This window comes from Neopsephotus bourkii, unplaced genomic scaffold (genome assembly GCF_033783945.1).
Source record: "Neopsephotus bourkii isolate Nb327-2 ecotype Australia unplaced genomic scaffold, CSIRO-AGI_Nbou_v1 NB_718, whole genome shotgun sequence".
Lineage (NCBI taxonomy): Eukaryota > Metazoa > Chordata > Aves > Psittaciformes > Psittacidae > Neopsephotus > Neopsephotus bourkii.
Window position 1 is genome coordinate 2,601,351 of NW_026901217.1, and position 22,643 is coordinate 2,623,993.

General features: G+C 38.1%; 1 protein-coding gene across 3 annotated transcripts in view; it reads left to right on the forward strand.

The window, feature by feature from the left end:
- Positions 1–22,643, forward strand: part of ARHGAP10 (Rho GTPase activating protein 10) — a 166,589-nt gene that overhangs the window by 55,625 nt on the left and 88,321 nt on the right. For 2 of the 3 annotated variants that reach the window (XM_061354199.1, XM_061354200.1), the window contains exons 4-7: positions 11,826–11,897; positions 14,970–15,071; positions 18,109–18,219; positions 20,481–20,585. In XM_061354199.1, coding sequence (XP_061210183.1) covers positions 11,826–11,897; positions 14,970–15,071; positions 18,109–18,219; positions 20,481–20,585 — 390 coding nt within the window. The remainder of the gene's footprint in view (positions 1–11,825; positions 11,898–14,969; positions 15,072–18,108; positions 18,220–20,480; positions 20,586–22,643) is intronic. The other variant, XM_061354201.1, reaches the window with a different exon arrangement.

Here is a 22,643-nt window from a genome sequence, read left to right on the forward strand (position 1 = left end):
GTGAAAGTCTTTGGGAAGTCTTGCAATGAAAAATACTTTATAGCCTGTCAGTTTTCCATACTTTTCCATACTATTTTTATTCTCAGTTTTTTGAGAGATGTCAGCTTCAGGCCTTCAGAATTATGTGGCATGTTTCAGTGACTCTATACATCTTCAGCAGTGATAGCTTGCCAACCCAGTGGATAGGGCAGAATCCAGTGCTGTCTGTCTAATAAACCATTCTGTTTTCTCACTGAATGCTACAAAATAGTATTATTTACTTTTTAGGATGATCATCTTACATGGAAGGCATTATCATACTAAAAGCTAATTAATATCCATTTCTCAGTAAGAAAAGGGTGAAACGCAGTATTTGTTAGATAGTGACTGATTAAATCAAGGGAGTATAAAATATGTGGGGCACATATTTAATTCCAAATAGAAACAGTGTATATTTTCTGAGTTACCAGATGCGTGGCCTTTTCATTGCATATGTAGTCTAGCAAATGTTATGTATAATTGATAGAGAGAGTTAATGTAACAGTGGCCATAAAACACCCATTGAGTTCTGAATGGGTGCTTTAACAGTGCCATGAGGTCTAGGGATACTCCCATGGATATTATTAGGGCATGCTGCACTCACAGATGTTTGGAATGAGATCAAGGAACCAAAGAGTTTCCATTAAGATGCAAAGTATATAGCAGGATTTTTTTTTTTTCGAAGCCTTCAGCCTTCTTTGTTAAGAGTGCTTTTTACTGATAATTTTTCTCCTTATTTTGAAGATGACCAGAAGGTTTCTGAATGCTCACTTCAGTTTCAGTGCAGAATTGCAGATGAGTGTCAGTCACATAAAGTAAAATTAAAGAAATCGATGAATAACTATATGACAATTTAAAGTTCTAGATATTTGAGAAAAGGTTTGGTTTGTTTTTTTCCAGAACCGTATTGTAAATGAAACAAATTTGAAAGTAATGTTTATGGTGAATCCAGAGTCTGTGAAACTTTTGTTTTAGTAATTTCACTTAGATGATGGAGTCTTGCACATCATGGTTTTACTGTTTCTTCTATTTCCTTCAAAGGCTGCTGAGGTTAAGTCCCAGCTGTCAAAGAGTTTATTGTTTGTGAAAAGGGAATACAGTATCAATCCAAACATTTAACTAGAATCATTATGGAGTGGCCAAGACAAAGACAGATTACATTTTTCCATTGCACTGTAGCTTGGTGACATTCCTCAGGGCAGATAGGAAATAGGTCACTTTGTCCTTGAAAATATACTGGAAATTATTTTTACTTGTTAAGGATGAATGAAGTTGTAGGACTTGCATTCTGCTCCTTTGACATTACAAAAGTGTTGTGGAAGTGCAGGGATGAAAGGGAATTTCACAGGGCTGGTAGGAAAAGGTTGGGGACATACAAGCACCAATGTGGCGATGCTAAGATGCTGGTCCCACTGCCTCGCCATCATCCTGTTGATTGGGGAGAGCCTTAACCTCCCTCCCAGGTGCAGTTCTCCTGACAGCAGAAGCAAATTTGATTTTTGTTATAGATTCAGAACCACTGGCTTCTCTGGCTGCCCTCATTTAAAGCTATGGTGAGGAGCAGCACAAGGCTACCGGGTAGGTACTGATTGCCTGTGGTTGTTACCCCTTTCCTCCTTTTTCACCTTCCTTTTTACCACCTTCATACCTCCCTTCCTCTGTACCAGTCTTCTCCCAAATGACCACCCTATCCCTAATTAGTTTTCCCCATTGATTCTAATCGTGCTAAATCATAATCAAATTTGATAGTGCTTGCACTGTTCCCTCAGTAATCTCAGTAGTGCTTGGCAGTACTGGTGCGGTCACTCTGATGTGCTGCTGGCTGTTCATGCTCCCCCTCCTGGAGCTTCTTCTAGAGTTCACCTGTTTCTCACATAACACTCCCTTAACCACACTGGGAATTCAGTCAGCCCTCATGGCACTGTAGCTTTGAGCATCTCGCACAGTTATGGGCCGTGTCCAGCAATCATTTGGCTGCAGCCCTGCCAGAGGTGTGACATGTGACAGTATCAAGTATACTGAGATTATCACTGACAAGTGCTGGTCTAACCTATTTCTTAAAAAAGTTCCAAGAACAGGGATTTTTCCCATTTTGCTGCAGTGCTTATTATTTTTTTAACCTGATATTCATCCTAAGTCTCATTTACTGCAAGTTAACCTGGGAACTTCTCCTCAGTAGTCATATTGTAAAGCTGATTGCTTTTTCTTCGTAGCAGTACTTACACTGTTACCCTTTCAAAGTGGTGCTTTACATCTGTGTTTTTCCTTACTCAATCACACTGATTTTAGACTGGCTGTCTTTTGTGTCAAAACTGTTTTTAACCCTGCTTATGAAAGCACTCTTGGACTTGTGTCACTTACCATCTATGTTAGTGTGGTGGTTATTGGTAGGCCACTCTGTAATTACTGCTAAAAATTGGATCATGCAAGAAACGGCTGCGGTTTCCTATATGATGCTTGAAATGTCCTCTTAGCTGAATGGGTATTTTTTGAGGTAGTTTTGCAACCAGAATGCTGTTTTCTCATTCTTCCTGTGGTTTATTTGTGAAGACCATGTTACCGCTTTTGCGAATGTCATATGGGTCAGCATAGAAGACTTCGTTGTGATCAGCTACTGTGCTGATACCAAAAAGATAGATACTGTTCTTAACAAAGTTAAAGTAGCTTTTAACCCTCCATAGTGTGTTTGGCACTTCTGAGTATCAGAACTGCTATGTCTGATCCGTAACATTCTTAGTTCCTGCTTTGACCTCCCTTTCTCACTTGTAAGTTGCTGCTGTGTTTACTCTTCTACCATGCTCTGAGACCTTGCTGCCTCTCCCTTTAGTTTGCTTTGCTGAGTTCCTAAACTACTCTGAAGCAAAGCTTCTTCTGACTTGAATGCAAATAATTCTTCAGTAGTATAATATAGGAATACACCTAATGATTCTTAAGTAATCCTTAGTCTCCTTAACATCCAGGTTTTTTTTTCTCATTTTGTTAGATAGCTTGCTGTAATTAACTGTTCTTTTTCTTTTTTTGTCCTTTATGAAGATTATTCAAATCTAGTGTAGTTTTACAGTCAATTGTTGGTTTGTTTTAACTTTCTAGTTAAATGATACTTTTATAGCTTCCTTCCTGTTTTCTGACATACATATCAAGAACACCTTTTCTTTAGTGTTTCCTTTGTCTCTTGCCAAATAAAACATGTTTTTGCCTTAATCTTCCTAACTTTGACCCTAAGTACTTGTGTATTTCCTTTCTATTCCATCATATTTCTCTTTGTCTAGGACTTTGGATACAATTATATTCACAGTTCTATGTTTCCTGTCATTTCCCAAGGCCATACAAACTCACTAGCTTACTTTGATATGGTCTCTTCTGTTTCCTGCTGCAGTTTTGACACACTTTTATTCTTTTGGATACCTTCAGAAGATGCTACATAGTTCCTTCTTGAACTTCCTCCTCTTTTTTTTTCTTTTTTTTTCCAAAAAAAAATCAAGACTACTGTTCTTGCGCCGTATTTTTGCAGTCCTCAACTCCCAAAAATTCTTTTGTATTCTTGTCAGTTTAGCAGGTTGTCAGAACTAAATTCAAAATAAGATCTTTCTGTAAAGCAGAATTATTTCCAGCGTTTATCAAGAACATGAGAAACTCTTTCTCTATGGATTTTTAAAGAAGTATATTTGTGAAGTTACTATTTTATTCTTTCTTCCTGTTCTTCCTCTTAAAGAAAAAAGAGGGGGAGAGGTTTCCCAGTTGTGGTTTCCCAAGTACCGAGGAGTTGTTAAGGTTCAAAGGCATACACTCACAAGGCTAAAGATAGAATTTCAATAATCCGTGCAAATATGTACATAGGCTTGTTTATACTTAGCTTTTACAACGAGGTATATAAGTGCATGAGTATTTGTTTCACAGGTTAAGTGTTCACTTAACACATAATATTTATGAATAGCTTACTGTTAAATTTTGTTGAGTGGCTCTTTGTCTTATCTTACACTAGTTACCTCTGCTGTGGAGATGGTGGTACTGATTTTTCTAAGCTTTTCTTTGATCCTCGGCACATGGGTATTTAAAGGTTCATAAATCTCAATCTATCTTCACAGTAATCTGAAGAAATCTGTGTGAAAGAGCAATCAGGTTACTCACTGATTTAGGGTTAAAAAGATCAATAATTTTGAATGCAAGTTGTGTTCAAGGTCTATTCAATAAGAGTTCAAGGCATTAGATAGTACTCTCTATATTCAGATCCTTTTAAGTCCACTGACAGCACAGACTGCAAATACATCTGCCAAGACACTGGAAAGACATGACTATTGAGCACTTCTGAAATACTAGGCTGCCAACAGCATATTCAAACTCTCAAGTGAAGAAATAGAGGCACAGAAATAGCATTTGACAATCTTAATCGCATGACCTAAATCCCTTTTTACCTTGTGCAAATTGTCCAATTTAATAAAACATATTCCAGTTTTAGAAACAAGCAGAACAATTGCTGCTCATTTTCCAGCCTTCACTCTGTGTGGAACAAGGGCAGATGGCAGTCATATAATGATTGCAGTATGGAACATGAATGAGGAACTATGACTACTTAAGGCACATCTCTATGTTGTGGTGGTTCCTGACACTGAATATTTGTTTAATTTTTTAAATGTTATATACAGACTTTTGAACTTATTTTGTGAGTTACATATGAACTTCTGCACGTTAATTTCTAAAGTAAAGATGGCTGTTTTCTATACGATAGAAAAAACTACAAAGCCACTTCTGGGTGCGTTCCCCCCACCTCTGAGTGAACATGGATGAAAAGTTCTTTTACCACTAGTTTCCTTTTCCAGACAGTGTTGTGGTCTCACGTTCATCAACATAACTCACTGGAGCATTTTCATTCTGTTATTTCATCAATGGGAAATGTTTGGAATTTGAATTGTAAAACTGTCACCAGTTTGGATTTTGCTGGTTGTTAATAACATCACTGTTTCTTGTGGCAGTCAGCACCGGCAATAATTGAGCAGTTCATTCTTGACTGAATACTGAACCCCTTGTTCATTGTTGGATTCCTTTCCTTTCAGTGGCATCTTTTTGCTCAGCAATGAGCTTTGCCATGCATGAAGAAAATGGGCTTATGCTGTTTCCTTTACTGAGTAGCCTTTTTGCTTTGTCAGTATCTTTGTATGACCGCTGATTTCAAAGCATGGACTGGAAGTGCTTCCCTGCTTTTATTGACAACCAGACTGACGTTCTCTTGGGTCTCACTGTTCTGCTGTTGCGTAGTCCGTTCGCTAAGGGCAGGTCCATCTTTGGAGGAGTTATCCACAGCTTTTCCTTGTGGCAGGTGGGGAAAAACTGATTTGTTGCTGCTTGTGAAACTCTGTCTCTGTTTCTTTCCCTGTTTATGTTTATGGTTTTGTAGTATTTTTCTCTTTATAGTGTAATGTATTTTGTAAGAAGAAACTTATTCAAAAGCTTTTAGTAAGAAATCTTTAATAAACTCCATTGTCTTAATTAATTTTTTTTTTCTAAAATATGAAAGAATTTGGATTGTTTGCTTAGGAAACTAATTTAGTTTTTGATGCCAAGAGGTTGATGGCAAGTGAATCAATGGAAACAGCATAGCAGCTACGTCATAGGGGGCATTTTTAGCTGTCTGTCATTTAGACCAGTAATAAACTTCCACTGAACAGGAAATGACCTTTGACTAGTAGTGGGGGACTCAGGACTCCTGCTGTTATACTCTGTTGAAGTCAAGGTTGCTGCTTTTAAAAGAGCTGGAAAGTGTGGATGGAGCACAAGGGTGTGCCTGTAGTGTGGCTTGTGGGGCAGTGGACCAGTGGTCTAGGAAGTTCCCCTGGAACAATTAGAGGAAGTTGTCATCATATTACTAAACCTTGGTCACAGTTTTCTGGAACACTTAAGAGGAAGGCAATTTGTTTTGTTATGTGTGCCTCCTGGCATCTCAGAAATGTATTAAATAGATTGTCTCCAAGACAGACTGATCTATCCACCTGACTCTTGTTACAGCATAGCTTCTTACACAGCAGATGAATCCAGAGGAATGGACATCACTTTTTTTAATAGCTTCTGCACACATGCATACCCAAGTCTTAATGTGCAGTGAGACTCCCCCTAAAAATCCAGTAGTCTGTAACACCCATGTCTGTAGTCCTAGTGGGTGGCTGAGGGTGTTCCATTATTTAAGATTGTATAACTATAGGAAGAGCTCCAGAGCAGTGAGAAAATCCAGACACTTACAAGAAGATAACTTGGATTTGAAAACAAAGGCGTTTTGGGTGTGGGTTGCACTGACTTCAGTCAGTGCTCCAGTTAAATCAGACCAGTGTTGACAACTGGTTAGAGATACACCACTCTATCTGCAGGGCATACTGGCAGGAGAGTTTGATGTGTTGTCCTCATGGGAAAAGGAAGAGATTGAGCTTTCACAAGTAACATCTGATGTCCTCAAGTAGTGGAACTGTATCTGCAGAGTTACGTAATACAGGGTTTGAGGCATAAATCTTTATGATTTGAGAAATATCTGTAACAAATCACTATGTGAAGCAGGAAAGCTTTTAGGAGGAAAAAGCAGTTTTTATATACTCCCCTCTCCCCCAACATTAGAGGTATCAGAATCAGCTTTATTAGGCTGGATGTTGCAATTTCTCAGGCAAAACACAAGACCTGTATCCTCTGGAAGCAGAAATGCAGCTGTAGGTGGTAAATTTCCTTATTAGAAAGTAAATTTATTTAGTAGCAGTGTTAACTACTTTGCTGTTGAATCACTTCTAGGTATGTCTTCCTCTCCATGTTCTCAGTTGCACTCAGTAGGGCAAAACTTCCTCCCCAGGTCAAGTTTCATTGACACTTGTTCAGTGTTATGAGCTCTGCCCTCCTGACTGGCAGCCTCCCTCTATGATCTGTTGAGGGGAGAAACAATCCTGCCCCTGTCTACAAATATGTCTTTGCAACTGGCATACTGGGAAACTTAAACCCCTCATTTCTGTTTGGCATCTCATCTACATTCCAGTTTCTGGAGTGAGAATTGGGAACTTGACACTCCAGTGTTGCTGTGCAGGCTGTAGCAAGGTGTATGTGGCTTCTTCTTTTCTCAGTAAACCTGTCTTCTATGGGAGAACACTTAGATTCAGAATGGAGTAGTCAGTGTACATATTTACCTCGCCCCCAGAGTTGTTGATGAGCAATGTGTAATTTCCAGTTCTTCCAGTAAAGGCTGAGGTCTTAAGGATATTTTTAGGCTGAAAGCTGGGGGGCCACTGTTGCATTTGTCTAATAAGCAAAACAAATTTTGATTAACTTAGGTTGATCTAGTCTTTTTAGCCACAGGGCTCAGACCCAACTTTTAGACAGCTTCTGTGGGTTGGATACTGCCTTTACAGCCCCCACAAGCAGCCTTCCTCCTCTGAAAGACAAGCCTGGTTGTACCTGCAAGAGGAGCAGGACTGCTGCAGGACAGTGAGAAAGCATGAGGAACATGCTAGTGGCTGATGCTGTCTGTCAGGTTACAGTGCTAAGGTGGAAGTGTTTGGGGAAGCAGTTTCTCCCTAAGCACCTACACTCCCACCTTTTCGGAGAAGGGAAGGAGTGACAGACTAAATGGAGTCATTTTGTGGACTGACACTGACTGGTAAACTGCTTGTTATATCTTGTTGACTTGACTGATGAAGTAGGAAACAGCTGTGAATGTGCTTGCTAATGAATTTAGCCTGTGCCTCTGTGGGCTGCTCTAGGAGATGTTGGTTTGGGCTCTTTAATCTAGGATCTGTTACCTATTTCTTTTGAAGAATATAAAGCTGGAAAAGTTGGGATTTATCACCATTCTGTACAACTTCTCTGCCTGAAGAGGTGCAGTTTTCTAAAGGCATCTGAAATTAGGAGGAGTGCACAAAGCTGAAAGCCTACTTTAACATGTTGGAAATGTTGGATACAGTGATTTTTCTGAGGTGATGATGGCAATGATGATTTTATTGCTGCTATTGCCAGGTTTATGTTCAAGTTAAGTTAGTTCTTTGACCTTTCCATGGTTGTATGGGCGTAGCACATGCAGCTTCAGACTCTCTGCCTGAGGCATGTGTGCACATCAGGTTAAACATTTCTTAAAGCATTCCTGAGACTTTGACATTTGTAAAGCTGGTTAAGATAATGTTACCTGAGACGTGGCCTCCTCGTATTGATTCATTTATGACTTACGCTTGCCACAGTTTGCCTGACAGATTTTAAAATGGAGTATTTATTCCTTTCAGGTAGGTTTGGAGAGATGTGAGGTAGAAAAAAAGGAAAGGAATTCTTTTTGTGTCTCTTTTAAATAGTACATTCCTATTGTCATAACCTGCTAGGATTAGAAGAATAGAGGGATGAAATTTATGAGTCAAGACAGAACTTGAAAGAGAAAGGAATATGTAATTTTATATTAATGAATATTAAACTTAAGTGTCTAGTGTAAGTTTTCTTGGAAAGTTTCCATCTTAACACGGGCCTAGCTCTTAAGGCAGAAGTGATAATGATAAAAGTATTCAAGTGATTCTTAGCTTATTTCCTTATATTGGAAGAATTTTACTTTTTTTCCTAGTGATCTGAACATTAGTGGGAAAGATAAAAAGTGTCATTTTGAGTTCCCAAGTTATAAATAAAGGAAGTTAACAATGAACAGCAGTGTAAGTAATATTTTCGTTCTATAAATAAGTACGCATCCTTTTGTAGCTTTTCATGACAGCACTGGAATCTAAGTACTGGGGAGCAATGTAAATGCCTCTCTATTTAATCCAGTATTGTGCATATTATAATTATGAACTTTGTTTTCTGCCAGTCAGAACAGCAGCTCTGTAATCCATTGTTAAATTTACCAGTCATGTCCTGATTGACAGTTCCCATTTATGGACACCAACTCACATACATGCTCATTTCAGTAAGGAGGGAATATCCTCTCATTTTTATATCTGGGCCTGGTATGAAGCTCCATGAGAATGACCAAAGATCTATAAAATCCCACTTCACCAAGAAACACTCAGGAGCCCTGTTGTTTAACCCAGACACAGAAAGGTCACAAGTCATAAATACCTGTATTGCAGGCAAAATTCTGCTGGAGAAGTATCTGTTAACAAAAGCTTAAAGTTGTGCAAAAAGAGAAATGTGTTTTTTTTTTGGAAGAAGGGGAGGCTTGTTTTTTGTTTAATGATAGAAGTTACTGGCAATAGTGGAATCTGTTTGTTGGCAGTCGCTGAGGGAACATCCCATTTTGATTTAAAGATTATTTTCTGCCTCAAACAAATTCCTCTAGTGGTTCCCATGGTTAATGCTGCACAGGAGTCTAGCAGACCAAGTGATTTGCAGCCAGCCCTGCTGATTTAGTAACCACAGCCTTTTTTGCCCTTTTTCTTTTTTTTTGTTTTTCTTCCTTCTTTTCCTTTTTCTTCCTGTTACATGAAGGTGCTGTGTTTTTCTTTGGCTCAGACTTCTTGGTCACCATACATTCACTGCCTGTTGTCTTTGTGTTTCACTTTTTTCTGTAAATGTTCAAACAACAAATAAGCAACTTGTTAGATGTTAGTTTTTCCTTTCTGACCATTTAAGTGTTCAATTTCTACCTTTAAGTGCTTTTAAATAGTTCCACTAACTACGGTGCTCTTACCTTCTGGCAGCTCCTGTCATCTTCTGTTGCAGAGGCCTCATGGCTTTCTTCCTCACTTTGTCATTATAGGGAAAATAATTTAAACTTCTTCAAGTTTTGCAACACAGAAGGGCTATTCTGTGATTTCCACATGGAGTTCTTCAGTCTGGCTTATGAGAATCCTTGAAGTCAGTCCTCAGTCCCTTCTGCTATGTCCAGGAAACTTTCTGGTGTTTGGTCCAATTATAAATCCAAATTATTTTTTTCCTTTCAGCTCCTAAGAATTTCCAGGAAAGTTTTGTGAGCCTGACAAAATTTGAAAAACCTGAGTATCCTAAAAACTGCCTTGGAGACTCCTGGGAGCTGCTCAGATAGTTAGCATGTAGGTGCCCTGATTGCCAGGTGGGCTAACTCCTTCCTAGAACAGCTCAGCTCCTGTTCGATGTGTTTGGCTGCCCTGGCTCTCTGCTGGTGGGAGTGGATGCAGCTCAGGGAGTGCGTGGCTCTCTAGCCACCAAAAGCATTCCTGCATCTGTGGGATGAACTCTTCGGGATCTCTCTTAGCTGGGCTGGAGATGTGGCAGCAGTTACTCTGTTGTCCTTCTCCCATCCTCCAGCTCAACACAGTGCTCTCCAGGGGTGTGGTTAGCTTGGTGCTGCTGTACGCTTTAGAAAGACAAAACTGTCAGGTTTCCTGGGTTTTGTTTTGCTCCCACCAAGGGTGCACTGAAGGGTTCCTGAAGTGTTTGTTGATAAAATTGGGATATAGAAGGAAAAATTTTGGGCCACAGGAGCAAGTGCTCAGCGATTAGGAAGTATCTGTTACATAGATGACTGCAACATGCAGTTTGGTGCAGACTTGCCCGATACTTGGGTTTTCAGTTAGCAACGTAGGTTAGAGTGCTGCAGTGGGCGTTTTGAAGTCTGGGTTGCTCTGGTTACAGTGAATTGGCAGGATGACTCTGGCAGGATGACTCTCCCTGTAATCCCTGCATGGCTCCAGGGATGGGTGGGAGCCCACACTGCTGTTCAGATTTGTGTTGTGCCAGATCTCTAATACATCCCACTTGTGTTTTATGATAAGAGCTTTTCAGAAGTATTCCAGAAGGGTGGTTTAAGCCTGTATTGTTTTATATGGAACTTTTCACATTTGAATGGGGTGAGTTGGAGGGTGTGTGTGTGTGTGTGTGTGTGGCAGAATTAAGAGAGAAAGCCTTCTATTGTATCTAGGATGTTGTATCAGGGAACTCTGCCTGGACTTCTGGCAGCTCAGCCCCGTGGCTGTGTTAAGTCCAGTCCTGGGCGTGATTTGCTGTATGGGTCTGCCTTAGGACTGAGACCAAAAGGATCTCACTGGCTCCTCCACACCTCCAACACTTGCTATCTTTTCTGTGTTGCTGTTGCATTCAAGAAGTTCCAAATTCTGCTGAGATTTCAAACATTTTTTACTTGTAAGTCTTGTTTGCACCAAACCTACTCCATCTCCAGGGACATTTCATGTGATCTAGAGACTGTGTGCTGGCCAGATCTAATAAGCTACAATTTTAATTATAAGAGCATATTATGTCATTTTTCTTTCTCTTTAGTATGGCTTTGAGGCTGTTTATTATAAGTGCACTGGTGGATGGATGCCTGCCCAATCAACTAAACTTTGTGTTTCTTGACTTCACACCTCTTGATTTTATAACTTAGATTAATTTAAGGTGTTATTAAAATACCTAAATGTAAATATTTCAAAATACCTAGATATCAATGCCTAATGGCTTTAACTGTGTGTAGAAAGATTATTTGCTACTCTGTGTCTATTCTGCAGTTGTTTGTAGTGTTTGTTGTTGCAGAAATTGCTGTGTCCCCAGATGAAAATTGTTTGTCTAGTGTCTCATTCTGGTGTTCGGTCATTGTTAATGTCAACCTGATCTGTGAGACTGCACAAGTAAAGCAGTTACAGTTTGGCTGAAATTCCTGCATTTGTTTTGGAGTTAATTTTCTTGAGAGTGGATTTAAATAAGGGATAGAAAATTGTAAAGCTTGAATGAGCTCAGAGATGTGGTGTTTTTTTTTTTTTAGTTAGGACTCCTGATTTGTGTTCTTCTCCTTTATTTTACACCAGAGCTTGCTTGCTGCCTTCTTTTTATTGCTGGTGCTAAAGTGACTCATCGGTCTGGCTACAGAAACCTAACCCATGCTTTTTTTTTTTTTTCTTCAGGCACTCAGTGTTACTGAAACTCTGATCAAACCTTTGGAAAGATTTAGGAAAGAGCAGCTAGGAGCTGTAAAGGTTTGTCCTGCCTTGCCTTTGTGTTTAACTTCTCTGCTTGGATTACATTGTAGTAATGACATGTAATTGGAGGAGAGATACTGTTGTTTATATTTCATGTATTCACACTTCCCCCCTCACACACTTTGAGAACTTGCTTCAGAAACAAATTGAAAGTATGTTTCAAGAAGAGAAGAATGTGTCCTATTTTCCAATCCCCTTTTATATCTGGAATGGGAGCAATCCTGCTAGCAGCCAGTCCCCCTTCTTCCTGGATAACTCTGTTCTGCTTTGTAGCTGCTTGCAGTTGCACAATCAAAGGCTGAAAAATATTAATTACCCAAAGGAGCTTGCTCATTCGTATTCTTTTAATTATATTTTTGCAGCCTGCAAAGTGAAAATTGCCATATTTTATTGCTTAGAGTTGCTTCTGTGTGAGTGGGTTAAAAATAGGGATGGAGAAGCTAAAGACAAGGTCCATTTAAAGTTGATTTTTTTTTTTTTGAAAGTGTTCAGTAATTTTTTTTATTGTCTCTATGTTGTGTATATTAAAAAAAAAAAAAAGAAGGAAAGGGCAAAGTAAACTTCATGTCTTAAATACAGGCGAGCTTTGGAATAAAAGTAACAGCAACAAATTTGACTTCTTCCTACCTTCCTTCTTCCTGGGTGGAATTTAAATGCTTATTTATTTTATTTTTTTTTTTAAAGGGGGCAGGGAGGAGAGAGAAAAGAATATTTAGTACAGTTTTCTCTTGCAAAACTCAGTTAATGCATTCTTAAACTACCACTCTGCAGTTGTTTTATTTTACAATTCTATGACTTCATCTGCAGTGATACTTGATAGTCAAAATGGTGTTCCAGTTACGAGAGCACTATACATCCTGACTTGGGCAGGAATGATTAATATGTTCTGAATATGATTTCAGTGTTCAGGAATGGAAAGTGCTCTGTTTGTAAATCATTACAGTTCAATAGTCCAATGAGCTTTGTGTAGTTTTATGGTCTTCTTAAGAATATCAGACGTCCCAGCTAACATACAATAAGAACTTGGTATGCAATATAGAGATTCTTCCAAAGGAAAAGAGAATTAATTCTAAATGTAATCTATTGTCATAAAAGGAGCTATAATGAAGGGATTGTTTCAACAGTACTTTTGGTGTTAAAGAACATTGCTGGATTTGCAGTGAGAACTCCTAATACTTTAAATTACCTCATTATGTTCACTCATTTCCTAGTCAGGATTCTCTCCCTCATGTTTTTAACATGACAAGTTACATTTACACAGTCTACATCTCGCATTTTGTTTGGATGAATGTTTCTTCCCTTATGTCCCTGCAAAATCTTCTTGTAAAGTTGAAACTCCTATTTTTGATTTAGCCATTTTTCTGTTTTTTTGACAGAATTCTCAGTGACCTTAAAATAGAACAGTCTTGCATAATCATGTAACATTGAAATAAAAATCCTTTAAATAAATATTTAACTCTTGGAATATTCTTAACTGCATGCTTATTGACTATAGTCGAAGTACTAACACTGGAAATATAACACTGCTTAGCTCTGAAAAGCAGGTTATGGTATGTAGTAGTGAACTATATCTGGAACAATTTGTAGTATTTGCATTAGGAAAAATTTACAGTCTACCATTACAAAATTAAAATTGAATCTGCTGTCTCAGATTTTCTGTGTTTTCCATCCCCTGCTGATGAAATGGTCTGAGTCAGGCTTAAGAGAAAAAAGAAAAAGAGTTTGCTCAGTAGTGCTGGAAGCTGAGACCCTTATTGAATTACTCCTTAGTAAAAGGTGTTGTGCTCTAATCCCAAACTACATGTGTGAAGTTTTTGGCTTCTAAGTCTATAGAGCTATTGTTTTTACTTTTCCTGGCATCACCCAAAGATTGGTGTATCAACAGAAATTTTGCTAATATAAGCCCAGATCACTACTCCGCATTCTTCCAAATTTCCCATATGATGATATGGCAACTAATCACACCAAAGCCATATGCATATCTTAATGTTTCTGGGTTGGTAAAGTACGATGTGGCTGCTTTTTTAAAGGAAGTTCTTAGACTTAGAAGGGAGAAAACTCCAGCGTTTTGGTAAAAGCTCTTGCTGAGAAGCAATCATAAACAGGTTAGGTCCTCTTCAATAGAATGCCATCTGCAAAATCCAGTTGTTCAGAGAACAAAAATGTGTATCACTTACAGTATTAAAAATGAAAGTTTAAGAGAAAGTATATCTGTTGAGTCTAACCAGCATGGTGGGTAGAATATGGTTAAATGGAACATCAAATTGACAGCTGATGGAAAGTATTTGAATTGAACTGGTATCTTTCTGAGGAGTAAATCTGTCACTTCTTTAATACGTAATTAAATACTTGATTTTACTCATTATACGTAGTTTTCAACTGCAATTTGTTATATTAAAAATAGCTTCAAAACTGGTTGGTTGATTTCATCAATACTGATTTCTGTCTTACCACAAAGTCAGGAAACTAGAACTGAGGAAATGAAAGGGTTTTTTTTTTTCAATATCTCCTCCTAAATTAGATCCAAGAATTCAGATTTCCTAGAAGCATTTAGTGGCTGTCCCTCTTCCAGTATGTTGCTTTTAATGATTGGAAAAATGGGTTTGCACATGTAAATGATGCTCGTGTCTGTGAGAGTTTCTCTTTTGCTAGCATGATTTTGCGTTTTATGGAGATTTTTCTGTGGTTTAAAAAGTGTGTTGTTTTTTTTTTTTTCTTTTTTTCATGGATGCACTTCAAGTCCTGTTTTGAAAAACAAGATTTGGATGATTCCTAACAATATTGAAAAAAAATGCAATAGATCAAGAAGAGGTGGTTTTCTGGGGCTTTTATAACTTAGAAGATGTAGGCATGTGTGTGAATAAGCTTCACTGTAATGATGCAATGGGATTTTCATTTCAAGTTAGGCTTTAAATAAATTTGAGAAGTGAGTTGGAAACATACTTTTAGTTTAGGAGCTGCGTCAGTTTGTTTCTCTTTGTTCCTGATAAAGTAGAATTTTAGAAGAAGAAAAAGGCTTTTCTTACATTTTTTAGGTATAAATGAACGTTACTTTGTTTCTGTGTCTAGGAGGAAAAGAAGAAGTTTGATAAAGAGACAGAGAAGAACTACAGTTTGTTAGAAAAGCATTTGAATTTATCAGCTAAGAAGAAAGAGCTACAATTACAAGAGGTACTGTTGCCTTTTTTTATGCAAGCTAAAAGCTTTTGAATAAGTAAATACATTTTATGCAAATATGAAACCAGCATATGTAGTGATAAAAGAAAAATTTCTGTCATAGGTTGATACTTGCTAAACTTAGTGGTGTACCCTTACTGTTTTCCGAATCGAGGACATTACTTGGTATGTGTAAGAAGCACTGAAAATCATGTTAATTTTTTTTATACAGCTAATAGTAAAGTGCAAGTATATTACAAAAAACTCCATTTCTTATGAGGCTTTACCATATTACGTTATTTGCATTGCATTGTATGTGTTAACTAAGTGTCCTGTGTTAATGCTTTATGCATAGTTCAGCAATGCTTGAATTCTGGAAGGTACTGGTTTTGTGCTTTTTCTTATGTTTTGAAGATCTGTTTTTTTCAATTAATGCTACGGAAAAGTTTGTTGGCAATTTATAACTTAAAACCAGGTTTGTTTTGCCTGGCATTCTTTCTGTCCCTGTGGGTTTATTATCATCATCCTTATTTGTGATAGCTTTTATTTCAGGAGCAAAAGCAAAGTAGTATGTGACAAGACAGCAGATAAATCTTTCAGAAACCTGCTCTGAGCAGGATTTTTTTCCCAGAGAAATGTAATTATGTCAGAATTATTAATGCTCAGTCTATTAATACCTTGTATCATTAAACACTTAATGTTTTCCTCAGAAAACTCTGCTCTCGGCCCTCTAACCCACCATAAATATCCCATTTCTCATTAAAAATGGTTAATGTAGCTGGCAAGTTAGCTGGTAGTTTAAGAACTCTGATTGTTCTTGAGTTTCATTAGGATGTTACTCCTCCATACAATATTTGCAGCATACTCCTTCATAGGCATAAAGAAGTCTCTTTTGGGCAGATGAGCTGCCTTGATGAAGTTAATGGGCATTGCTCATGTGTCAGGACCTGTACTTTAACCAAGTTGGTCAGCTGCTAAAGAACCTGATGCAGACAAAATAAAAAAGTATTAATTATGATCTTTTACTTGATGATATCAAGAACCATATTTCTAAACCTGAAACGAGACCTAACCTCAATGGAAAAACACAAAATGCTTGCAAGAGGCATTTTGAAGCTGTGTCAAATATACTCCAAAGTTTTAAAGCAGTTGTGAAGACTAGAATGAGCAAACAGGTTTGTTCTAAATGTTCTTGAAAGTTTCATGAACAAAAATTCTGAAATTCTTCAGTCAGGCTCTTTATTTTGTGCATCTGATTTTGGACTATAATTGTGTAAGCAATTAAAAAAAAAAGGACTTGCAACATGTTGTCACATAGTGCTAAATAAGAAAAGCTTTCTTGCAAAAGCGTAGAAGATAGGTGTATATAATTGCATGGGAGCTTCCTAATTTAGTATTGTACGTGGCTAGTTCTGTCAGCTCCTGACTGGAGTAAATAAAGGATGCAGGTATAAATTTGACAAAAATTTGGTGAAAAACATACCATATTTTGGTGTGTCTTACATTAATGTAGCTTTTGACTCTCCTAGTGGAGGAACATTCCTGAAAATTCACTGAGGTACAGCGTGCGTCTTATTTCTGTATTTCTTTGGCAGTACACAGGTGAATTAAGAGGAGTTAAAATGGTTGTGTTGGGTATTGCATTCTTGGAGGGAGGCAACCAAAACAATAAACAACAACAACAACAAAAAAGACAGCTAGAAACAGGCTTAGGTAGGGCTTTGGTGTATATAGGTCTTACTATCAATTAGCCAGATGTCCTAGTGGACCCTCTTCATAGTCTTTTTCTATGGTGTCATGGTATCCTTCAGTGCATGTGTATATCATCAGAAGTTTAACTAGCTTCTCAAACAAATCCTATGTTTCGTGGTTTATAGGATGCATCAAAATAGCTTGGCTCTTTGAAACACCTTTTCTTATTGTTGTGCATATCAGTGCTTTATTTGTTTAATGGTATTTGTTGTCATGCCCCTTTAATTGCTGACAGACTTCTCACACCCAGCAGTCAAGAATGTCTTAAGGCAAATTGCCTTAAAGCTAATTTGACTTATCCTCTTAAAGCATAGCAGTTGCTGTTCTGCCTGAAGGATATAGTCCCAGTCTTTAAGAGAGTCTGTGATAGTACGTCTGGTCCCTTCATCTGCCCCTTTCTCCATTGCCTTTTGTTATTTAGTGTAGATTAGATAAGTGTTGGATAACGACTTAACGTTAATCACTTAAGAGTATCCCAGTGTAGCATTTCTTTAATTTATTTTAATAAAGTTGTCTGTTACTGAGTTCCTGAAGTTTCATAATTAAAGAGGCACATGGACCTTAAATAACAAGTTCACAAAATAACACATAAATGCTAGAAAGGTAAATATGTATAGATGAATGGTAGCTGAAGTATAAGTGTTCACCGTCAATATGGTGTTGGCATTTCAGCAAAGCTGAGCTAAAAATCAGCTGCAGCTAACAGGGCTGCATTTTTAAGTATTTAATGCTCTGTGGAAACTTGTGAAGTATCTTACCCACAAATGAGCCTTTTTTTTTCTTTCTTCTCTTGCCAGAGTGAACAGTGGTGTGGGATGGGTACAATAGCATTCTGCTATTTACAGCAGTTATTTGGGTTCTAGAGTAAAGCCTGAAGTACCAGCAATGTGGTTTTCAACAGTAACTTCTTCAGTTTGACTGGAAAGATGATTTCCCTCTTTTCTAACAGAAGATGCTGATAGCTCCCTCTCTCTGTTTGGGCAGGCACCTTTTCAGTGCTGTTAAAGCAGTGTACAAGTAACTGCCCTAATATATTTGACTTGGATTTTGTAGAAAAGAAGAATGAAGAGGTGTTATTGGAATGTTTCTAAAAAATTAGCCTCATGAATCAGAACAACAGATGTTACCTAGTAGAAAGAAATGGCTGCTGCCATTTGAAAGTACATGAATGGTGTAACGGAACAAATCCCAGCCTGGAGAAAATTATCTTATCGTTTGCCACTTGTATGCTATACATGTGTCATTTTGAAGCTGTCTGCAAAATGTCTTTGAAGCTTCATGAGGTGTATTCTGTGTGCAGGCAGATAACCAAGTGGAGCAAAATAGAAAACACTTCTATGAGCTATCCCTCGAGTATGTATGCAAGTTGCAAGAAATACAGGAGCGGAAGAAATTTGAGTGTGTGGAACCTGTAAGTATCAATGAATTCAGCCTGTCCTGTCATTCATAAGGGGTGGAGAAGGAATGCAACTGGAAAAAAGCCAAAGAGCTCCATTTTCTGGGAAAACACATGCAATTGTGTAACTTAACAGAATGTAAAGCACTCTTGTTACATCTGTGCAAATTCCTGGTACAGATATGCTTAACTAGGCATCTGAAAGCTTGCCTCAGTAGTTACAGTTCATTTGAATACACTGTTGGTTTCCAGAAAATGTGTGAAATGTTGCACTGTAGTACATGCAAAAAACATGATTTGTGGTATCAGATGGAATAGAGGATTCATGAAGATGATGTTAAGGTCAGACTTTTTGCATCTCTATTTTTCTTTTTAACCACTGAAGTGTTATTTCTGACTAGTGTAAGGAATTTTGCCTTCAGTATGAAGGTTGCACTTAGAGGCCTGTTAGTGGAGAATGGTAGATATACATCAGAGTGTGCTGCTGGCTAAAAAGCTCATTGTCAAGTAGTCTAATGTTGATTTCAATTGCAGTTGAATCCGTGTAGAAATCAAGGGGTTCCACTGGATTTTAGTTGGAAATCTTACATGCTGGGGGAGGGACTCTTCATTAAGGACTGTAGTGGTAGGACAAGGGGTAACGGGTTCAAACTTACACAGGGGAAGTTTAGATTAGATATGAGGAAGAGGTTCTTTACTGTGAGGGTAGTGAGGCGCACTGGAATGGGTTGCCCCAGGAAGTTGTCAATTCTCTACCCCTGGCAGTGTTCAAGGCCAGGTTGGACCTTTGTGTTTGGCCTTTGGTGACATGGTCTAGTGTGAGATGTCCCTGCCCATGGCAGGGGATTGAAACTAGATGATCTTAAGGTCCTTTCCAACACTTAACTGTTTCATGATTCTATGTACTGAGCTGGCTTATTTAAATCTATGAGAAGAGCTTATTCTAAAGTTTTCTAAGCACACATTAGATCTGAAGTATAAATGAAATTTTGTGAAACAGCAAGAGAATAGTAATAATGAATTCAAGGGAGGATAGATTATAGAAGTGATCTCCATTCTTTCGTATTTTGAAGTCTGTGTTTTTGGACCAATTCTGTCCTCTTACTTCGATATGATTATTTTAATGTAATAATGAAAATAGTCCCAAATGACCCTAATCAAAGTAGTTAGTCATTATGGAGTTAATGACCTGTGTATTTTAATAATATATTAATAATGTATTAATATAACATAACTTAGTTTATTCCTGCATGGAAGTGGGAATAAATTGCTTTAAATATATTAGTATTGAGGATTTTTTTTAATAAAGACAAAGCTTTGGCTTCAGTTCTTGTGTTTCAAACCATTTGAAGTTTCCTCAAAGACAGCCAAAGTATGTGTTTGCACCATGTCTCTCTTGCTTTCCTGAGTGCTCCCTCTGGATAGGGCTGAGCTTTGTTGCTCAATTTGTATTTGAAGTTTACACTAGGGTAATAAACTGAAATTAGTTAGTACCAAATTCTTATCCTCTTTCATAGTACTTTAAATTGATGTGGATTTTCGAAATTTTTTAATGACTTCAGACTTTATTAAATAAGTTCTTTAGTTTATTCTCTTTATTAAAGAGTTGTTCTTTCCTGTGTTACTTCTTTCCAACAACCTAACCAAACAGGAGAGGTAGACAGTAGTGTACCTCACACTGTTTCAAATATAGTATAGCTCCTTAATTCTTTTAAATTGAAACACTGAAGTCAGAAACTGTAATGTGGATCATTTATTCATTCTGACAGAGGGTCACACCTGAATACAAAAAGTAGTGGTGGATAAGGTTACTGAGGACAAGCTTCTGTCTTTGAACAAACCAGATGACTCTTATGAGAGTTATCGCAATATGGCCTTTAGCTAGGTAGGGGATTGACCAGGGAAAAGGTGACTAAATGACAGAATGATCATTACATCCTTATGCAGAAATATTCATTCCAGGCATCATTGGCCTCTGAGCAGCTGCCTAAAAGCATTACATAGGAAAGTTTGGGAGATAGGCAAATATACACTGCTTATAATCAAATTTATCAAGATCAGTTGTGAAATTCCAGAGACAGGACTGTCCAAACATCTCTATATACCTAGTTGATTATTCATCAAAGTTGTTACTCATAAATTGTAGGTATTAGTGGAGATTTGCTCTATAAGAATCATTTTGTCATTTCTCATCTTGCCAAAAAAGGCTATGTGTGTCAGTTGTATTCTGGTAAATGGAGTTTTTCGTTCTGACAAGTCTTTTGTTTGTATTTCAGGTCCTATCATTTTTCCAGGGTTTGTTCACTTTCTATCATCAAGGATATGAACTTGCTAAAGACTTCAGTCATTACAAAATGGCCCTGCAGATAAATATACAAAATGTAAGTTGAGATTGATAGCTATGCCTTCCTATTTTTTAAGCAAAATCGTACACTTCAATTACTGTACATACAGTAATTGCCAATACATTCCTCGATGTTACTACGTTGTCTGTGAACTCTGGGTATATAGTGCCATCTCCTGGCTAATCAACCGCATCACTGAACAAATGATCGCTAATTCCAGTGTTTTTTGTCATTTGTAATACTCCTCTAAAAACCAAACACCAAATAAAAGGCATCTGCTACTTTTTCTAGTTTTTTACAGAAACAGAAACATAACACAAGGATTATCATAAAAGAGTTTAACAGTGAATTAAATCTGTTAAAATACAACGTACAACACTGGAAAATTCAGATGGGTGATGAAAGGTCAAGGTTCTCAGTATTTCAGGTGTTTGTCTAGAAGCAGCCCTTTGGGCAAGAACATCCCTGTTGATTTGGGGTGCCGGGCTACTTGGTGTTCATACCCACGTTGTACTTGACAAAGCAGAGTGTTCATCCAAGGGCAGGCTAACCACTGCCCACCACTGGTTAGCAGACCCTCCCACCGAATTGACCAGTATTGTATGCTGAGGACTGGGAGAGCAGGAAGCAAGGTGACAGGCTGAAGCAGTGGGGCTGACTGTCACTATTCATGGTCTGTTTGCTTTCTTGAGATTTGTTGAAGAATAAAACTCTCTCAGAGGAACTTGGATGTGCCAGAGGCCTGTTGGTAGGGAACAAACCATGTGCGTTAGTGTGAATGAGGAATTCATGGTGGTGTGTCTGTTCTGTTGACCTCTAAGGGCACATGGAATTAAGACACATAAATTGCTTCTCAGAGGTTGCAGCCTATTTTTAGAAATGGCTTAACTAGGAGGGCGGTAACAGGGAGGTGGAAAGGCGGAAGAGAGGATTATGGTTCTTGTATTACATGGTGACATGATTCATGTGTCATGATACCATTCCTTTAATTTTTTTTCTCATATGTTTTAGTCTCAAGTTTCCTTTTGAGCTGTTGTTTTGTTTGGGTGGGGGAACCGAGTACTGGTAACTTCATAAGCAGACTTTCATAGAAGTTAGTACTTCTGGAAGAAATTTCAGGACCACCTTGGTTCTTCCTTGTGCTTAGCTTAACATAGAGAAGCAGCATGGAGCTGCAGTGAATAGAGAGAGGAGAGCTGATTAAAGATGAGAAGAAATGAAACATGAGAGGGAAGCTGTGGTACAGTTTTGAATAGCTGGATTTCAGATTAGAGATGGAAAAGAGACAGTGAAGTGGTCTGAAGAAATGATGAGCAATAACAAGGCAAGCTAATCTCAACAGCTGCATTTTCAATTGCCTGAATGGCATTATAGTGTGCTCCATCAAATCCAAAAGAGATGGAGCATTACAGCTCAAGATTTATGAATAGATAACAAGATTTCAAAAAGCTGTAGGAGAAAGGAGGCAAAGTTTAACAATTATCTGAGGTAAGAGAAGAACAGAAGGGGAAGCATCTGAAAAGATCATGAGAGGACATAACACATTCACCTCTGTTGAAGACGAACAGAACGTCCCAAAGTTAAAACTAAGGCTTGGCTGTGGTACAGCTGAGCTGCTGGCAGAACACTGGAATGACAGATTACAAACTGAAGGGTACAAGATTCAGTAGACTGAGCCTCACTGAATATAGAAGCGATTTGAGAGTCGCCAGTACAGCTGTAGTAATTGCATCCATTTCATTCAGGTTGTCTTTATTCTGAGAATTATGCTGTGTTTTTTCTTTCCAGACCCTGCCCCAGACCCTGCCTTCTTCACACACACACACACACACACACACACACACACACCCCAAAAAACGAAAGAAAGAAGGAAAAAAAAACAAAGAAAAAACCCAGCTTTGTAGCTCAAGCTCTAGTAAACTGATTCTTCCAACAGTCTTTTTCTCTTGTAAAAACCCTGTATCTTCAACTGGATTCCCCCTCACTCCCAGAACTCCTCTCTTTCTGTGCCCAGTGCTGCACAAGGATCCTTGCAGACTTGACCATACTCTTGTGCCCTGCAAGCAAAACTGGCCTTCCCTAGGGAGAGGAGGT